General features: G+C 29.2%; 1 protein-coding gene and 1 long non-coding RNA gene across 3 annotated transcripts; both read right to left on the bottom strand.

Moving 5' to 3' along the window:
- On the bottom strand, window positions 9-1,187 carry LOC110264185. Of its 2 annotated transcripts, XR_002349912.1 has the most exons (3): window positions 1,037-1,185; window positions 516-632; window positions 9-173 (listed from the first exon to the last, which is right to left on the bottom strand). It is a non-coding gene; the product is annotated as an uncharacterized LOC110264185 (long non-coding RNA). The 2 variants fall into 2 exon arrangements; XR_002349913.1 differs by lacking the exon at window positions 9-173 and having other exon boundaries at window positions 207-632; window positions 1,037-1,187.
- LOC107648539 (ethylene-responsive transcription factor ERF016-like) lies at window positions 1,955-3,146 on the bottom strand. The gene has a single exon (XM_016352364.2). The coding sequence runs from the start codon at window positions 3,058-3,060 to the stop codon at window positions 2,335-2,337; it is 726 nt and encodes a 241-aa protein (XP_016207850.1). The 5' UTR covers window positions 3,061-3,146; the 3' UTR covers window positions 1,955-2,334.

Raw genomic sequence — 6,686 nt, 5'->3', positions numbered from 1 at the left:
GGACTAAGATTTAATGAATCACAATTAGGAACAAAAATTGATATTCAAAGGAATGTTTGAACATGATCAATAGACTTATCCTTAATCCTCAAAACCTTATTTTGGAATATGATCCCCCGGATAGCATCTGCTAAATACTTCTGCCTTTAAGAAGACCATGTATGTGCTGAGCACTAAAGAGAGGCCATAAAATAAATTCAACAAAAGAAATTCAGAAGAAAGAAAATGCTCTTAATATAGGCAATCCTCTCCCACCCAATAATAGCACATTGCCACAATATTTTCATTCTAGAAACCAATTATGCAGAAAGCTCATATACTGAACTTGAACAAACCTAAAGGCTCCATTATAAAACAGATAATCCTAAAGAAAATGAAAGATCATTTAAGTTCAAAATATGGTATAATGTAACATCATTTCACTTATACGGAGTAAATATCGTACTATGTATTGAATATTAATTAATAATTACAGATAGAAAGATAAGCCAAATTATGGGATTATAAGTACGTACAGTGGGCATAGGCACTGTCCAACCCTTTTCCGGACACCAATCCAATAAAAGGCGCAGGTCCCTGCTTGAAGCTACATCAGACATCCCCTCGCCAAATGGAACTGACAGCAGATCAATCTATAAGGAGAATTCGGGCATAAGTTGGATATACTAATTATGATATTTGCACTACTAAAGTACCTACAATTATATGGATAATTTTTCTTTGAAGAAGAAAAGGAGTAGGCAAAGGCTAAAAGTTCAGTGTAAAATTGGTTCATTGGATAATACCATTAGAAGATAGACAAAGATCAAGTAGAAGGTTCAAAACATGGACTTTCAGTAAATCTGGGAGATGAACTTGGATTTTTTGGAAGGATTAGGACAAAATTCAACATGACCAAAAGTTAAAGCAAATAAATTAGAGTTTGACCATCGGAAAAGAAATGAAGTGCAACTTAAGAATATAAAAATAAAAAGAACTTATGCTCCACAACATATGAACGTGCAATAAGTTAAGTTTTAACTCTGAAAAGACATACTTTGGTCAGGATAGTCAATATACTCCAACAGGTAGGTCACCATATCATATTTCTGGCGAATCTCTCTTATCTGAAAGAAAAGTGGTAAAAATTAGAAGGTTTTTTATATACAAAATGTTATATTCTTAATATAAACTCAATTCTAGATTTTCCTCAAGAAAAATGATGAGCATTAATGGAGAGCCCTACTGCCATTTGCCATATGTTTTGGGAAAATTTGCATGCATAAGAAAAAAATGTTTTGGTCCCTTTGTTTAGAATCTTATCTCTGCAAAAAATTAGACTAGAAAGGAGATATACACCTTGCACCACGATAACCATGCACCATGATAACCCTTAAAATTACAAGTTTACAACTCATATGGTTCGGTTAAACTATCTTTGCATATAAATTTTTATTTTATCTCATGTACAACCTTTGTACAGTGTCCCTGCCCCTTGCCCCTGCCCCTGCCCCTATCTATCTATCTATCTATCTATCTATCTTACTTATATATGTTTATGCTTCCTCCTATGCTCTCTCAACCTAGTGGAACATAACATACAAGGAAAGTGCTCTGGTATTTTGAGGAAAGGAAAAAACCCTTTTATTATTTAATATAACTCTTATTAATTGTTATTATTATTGTATTATGCCCATCAAGTATGAAATAGTGGTAAGTCAAAAAAATATTTTTGAAAATTTCTTTTTCCCAATCATAATTTACGAATATTGACCCCAAGTCTATATGTTGGGAACACAGCTAATTTATATGCAAAGGAATGCTAGCAGTTTTGACATATAAGAAACTATGATATATTATTAAATTATTAAATTATTAAATTGATATGTATAAGGTTAAGAAACTATGATAAGTAACTAAGCTCTACACCAAACCATATAAATATCTATGCATTTATTATAGATTTAACTTAATATGAACAAAAAAGTATACGTATATAGTTTACAATATAGTAGTTTATCATAAGTACAAATCATTATAATATAGTACTAGTACAAATAGTCAAATACATATCACAAGAATAGAAATCATAAGTAGGTATCTTATCCGATATTGTTGGTATTTTTTAAGGGAGAGGGCCGGATCAAAGTGCTATTAATCAGACTAAAAAAATGGCACTAAAAAAACTTGGCCACGTTCCACAATAATACCAATGACATGTGGTATGGTCGAATTGTATAATTAATTACTACATATTATAGTATATATATATGATGTAAAAAAAACAAGGATACTTGTACTGATAATTATGAAACTTGGCATAGTGTATGAGGGATTTAGGGCCTGCAAGGTGAATCAAAAATTCCAACTCCAAAGGAATGAATGGTTAGAAAAAGCATCATCATCATCAGCATCACCATTATTGTTATCCTCAAAAGTTGTTGGTGGTGTAGTAGTATACAAAAACTCACCTGAGTGCACCTTATCTATCCCTCCATAGTAGAGGCCAAAATCATAGCCAATAGTGTTATCAAAATTGGAATCATTTTGATCATCCAACACGTTCAAAAATGTCCAATCCATGTCCCCATGGTCCACTTGCACGTTATTATTAGTATTGTCGTCGTTATTATTATTATTATTACTCCCATCATAATCACACACGGAGCTTGCACTATTAGCACCATTTTGTGATGACGGTTCCTCTTCTTCCTCAGCATCAAAATTATTGGCGAATTTGGATGCAACTTGTTGAATTTCATGGTGGGAGAGAGAATGGTAGTGACTTACATTGTTGATCTCCAAATGAAGAGGCGTGTCGGGGAAATTGAAACTGGCGTGGCGGCCGCGAAGGCAGTAGAGGGCGGCGTCGAAGGCTCTAGCCGCCTTTTGTTGGGTGTCATAAGAACCCAACCATATCCGTTCTCGGCTGTTGGGAAGCCTAATCTCCGATACCCATTTGCCCCATTTCCTCTTCCTCACACCTTTGTACATCTTGCAACTAGAATCTACTACTCTGTTCAAAGTAGAGTTTTGCAAGGTTGAATCAATGTTAGGTGTAGTAGTCATGGTAGTAGACATGTATGTATGTGTATGTATGGGTGTGGGGTTTGACGGCGGAAGGGTGGGGAGTGTGGTTATATAGTAGCCATGGATGAACAAGATTTTGAAAATCAAAACGTGTTGATTTTAAAGTGCGTAGAAAGAGTGGGGGGCACGTGGCTAATCATAGGAAGTTGATATCGCTGCAGTGACGTAGGGTAACGCGGTAGGACCAACCACAGTAAAAGAAAAAAGCACGTGCGCAAAGTCTGGGTTCAACTTGACAGGGACTTCCAAATAGAATATAATCATACACTACATCATAATTATATATATTGCCAACAAGGCGTATCATTCTATTGTATAATCACCTACGACCAATCATATAACTAATTTTTAAATTTGTTATTCAGAAACAGAAATAATACGGGTATTAAATTTTTAGAAATGGTTGATAACTAAAGAAAATTAGTCAAAAACAGTTATAATTTTATTAATTTGTCTTATTTAGCATTTATTAATTATTACGATAATTAATAAATGTTAAATAAAGTAAGTTCTTACTGTATTTTTTGTCTCCCTAACATTACGTATTTTAAAATATTTTTGGTAATCAAATTTAATTAAATTAGTCCAAACTCAACAAAATTCACTTTCATCACATCAACATGTACATATGCACATATCCTTCTTCGTCTTCTCCTTCTCTTTCTCCATTTCATCCTCCTCTTTCTCCTTCTTATTCTTTTTTTAAATTTGCTTACGTAGGTTCTCCTCCTCCTCCTCCTCCTTTTTTCTCTTTCGTTATCATCATCGCTAACAACATTAATATTTTGCTAACATTTTTATTAGTTCTGATTTTCTCTGGTGTCATCATTAAATAATTTCAGTATAAAGTGAACATTAATTAATTCACAAATGAACCGAAATTATTTAATGATGGCATCCGAGAACATCAGAACTAATAAATATGTTTACAAATTTTTAGTATTATTGGTGATGACGATAACGAAAAAGGAAAAAAAAAAAAGAAGAATACGCAAGGAGGAGGAGGAGGAGGAGGAGAAGGAGACGCGTGATTTGAAAAGTTGTTATAACAACTTGGTTAAGTATTTTGTTTGGATGTAGAGTTTTATTGTTAAAATTTATTTTTTTAACCATCACTTATCTATTAATTTAATTCTTTTAATTTTAGTCTAATAATTCAACAACATATTTTATTTCATACTTTTAAATATTAATGATTAATTGATGGTCAAAATCAATAAATTCTGATGACTTTCTAACATTTTTCATTCAGAAAATTATCTAGATATATAAAATTTTTAAACACACATATATATACACATAAATCAATATAGAATATATATTATGTTTATTTATTAAACTATTCTTTTATGAATGATAGTTGTTTTCTGTTAAAACAGGTGTAATCAAGATTGATGTTTAATTTTTACTTGGATTGACGTAATAGAGATTAGTTGGATTCTGAGTTAAATTAAAAGATTGATTATTCATCGTGGGAGGTAGTTGAAGAAGAAGTAGGGTGATTTTTTACCGGAAAGATGATAGCTTATGTATCTTCTTCAAGGAGGATATTAAGACTCCGATACCATGATAAAATTGTGAAAGAATAAGAAAAGAAGAGAGGAAGAATATTATACTTTGTATTTTTTATTGATTGAATTGAATTGTATTACGAAAATAAAACTAAATATATATAGAGCATTGGCCTAAAAAAGATAAAAACAAATAAAAATAAGATAAGAACAACTAAATATAAGATAAGATAAAATAATAAAAACTAAAATTGTAATTGAATTTATGTATTTTATTAAGTTAAATTTGTGGGTCACAAGACTTCTTTATTATTATCCTGAACTAAGATGATGGAAGAGTAATTTAATATATTGATAAATAATTTAGCGGCAACTACTTAATTTATTATACTTTATAATTTGTTACAAATGAAGCTGAGTGTAACTAATAAGTACAAAATAACACTATTCCAGGTTAGAAGGTCAAGTGAACATCAATCAAATTAGTCAAAAAATGAATATTATATATGTTTTATAAAGGTCAATTATTGAACTATAATATTGATATTTTAAATATTATAAGAAGAATTTTAAGTGTACCAAAAACACTAGTGTTCCAGTTATTTTAACCGTTGATTTAAATTATAAAAAATATATATAATATATATTAATTAAAATTAACGATTAAAATAACTGAAATACCGGTGTTTCCGAAACACTTAAAATTTTTCTAATATTATATATGTATTTGTATCATCTTTCAATGATATGAATTGAGTTTGAAGATGAAAAAGCTTATATTAGAAGAGACATAAAATCAAAATTTTGTTTAATTATCGAAGATTTTATAGAAGTCATGGTTCTTTTGCAACTGATTTTATTACCAAATTCAAATATAAAATAATTGGTTATTAAAAGAAATAAATATTTTTCTTATATATTACCACTTGTATGAGGTCATATATGTTGGCAACTTGATATGCAGCCCAATAATGTTGTCAGAAAATTATTGACAGGTTTGGTTCCCAGTTCCCGCTACTCAATAGACAATAGTCCTTCAAACATGTCACATGTGTAAGTGGAAAAGATAAATTTAAAAAAAAAAAAAACTAATAAAGTAATTAATTAATATTTAATTAATTGTATGAGTAATTTCTAATTATAAATACATATATATTATTAAGTGATTTTGAATGTCACTTAATATGATGGTAATTGAAAGGGGTACAGTAGTGTACTTGTCTTTGGTGAGTAGTGGCGGCGATGAGTTCCACATGTTTTAGTCACTATCTATTAAAAAACGGCGACACTACTCCTCACTTAGAAGTTTGAAGTTTGAAACAAAACTTGGACCGGATCAAACTACTATTAATTTTTGTTCTTAATGTATCTCTCAACTTAGCATACTAACAGTTAGTGCATGTTTTGGGGTCATTATTTTGTTAAAAAAAGATTTTTTTTTAATAAAAAAAATATTTCTTTTTAATTTTTTAATGTGTTTGATAAATTTCTAGTAGTAAAAGTAAAAACACTAGTAAAATAAAAAAAAAATATTTTTTTTGAGAAGTTGTAATTTACATCTTTTTTTAAAAGATATTTTTTCTTAAAAAAAGATATTTTTTATGTAATAAATAAACAAAAAAATATTTTTATATTGTTATACCCAAACATAATTGATTGATAAAAAGACCTTTTTACATGAGATATCCAAACATAAAATTACTTTTACTTCTCTATAAGATTTTTTAAAAAAAGATAACTCAAAAAAAGATCTTTTCTTAAAAGCTCACCCAAACAAGCCCTTAGTTGATAAATAAAAAGATCTTTTTGTATGAGATACCCAAACATAAAATTACTTTTACTTTTCCATAAAATCTTTTAAAAAAAGATAATTTAGTGTAATAATCTAAATTAATCTTTAAAAAAAATTAATTGTATATTTTAATTTCTAACAAATTTCAGCTAGCAAAACAATTTCTATTTTTTTTTGTTTTGATATGTAAATTAGTCTACTAAAAAAATTAGATAAATTTATCAATCATTATTTTAAACAGATAGAAAAATCTTTGAAAATTCTTGAAATTTTTAGATTAGTTTTTCAACACAAACAAGTATAATATGATGTAG

Source organism: Arachis ipaensis, chromosome B06, assembly GCF_000816755.2.
Source record: "Arachis ipaensis cultivar K30076 chromosome B06, Araip1.1, whole genome shotgun sequence".
Classification (NCBI taxonomy): domain Eukaryota; kingdom Viridiplantae; phylum Streptophyta; class Magnoliopsida; order Fabales; family Fabaceae; genus Arachis; species Arachis ipaensis.
This window is presented reverse-complemented; position numbering and strand designations above follow the sequence as displayed.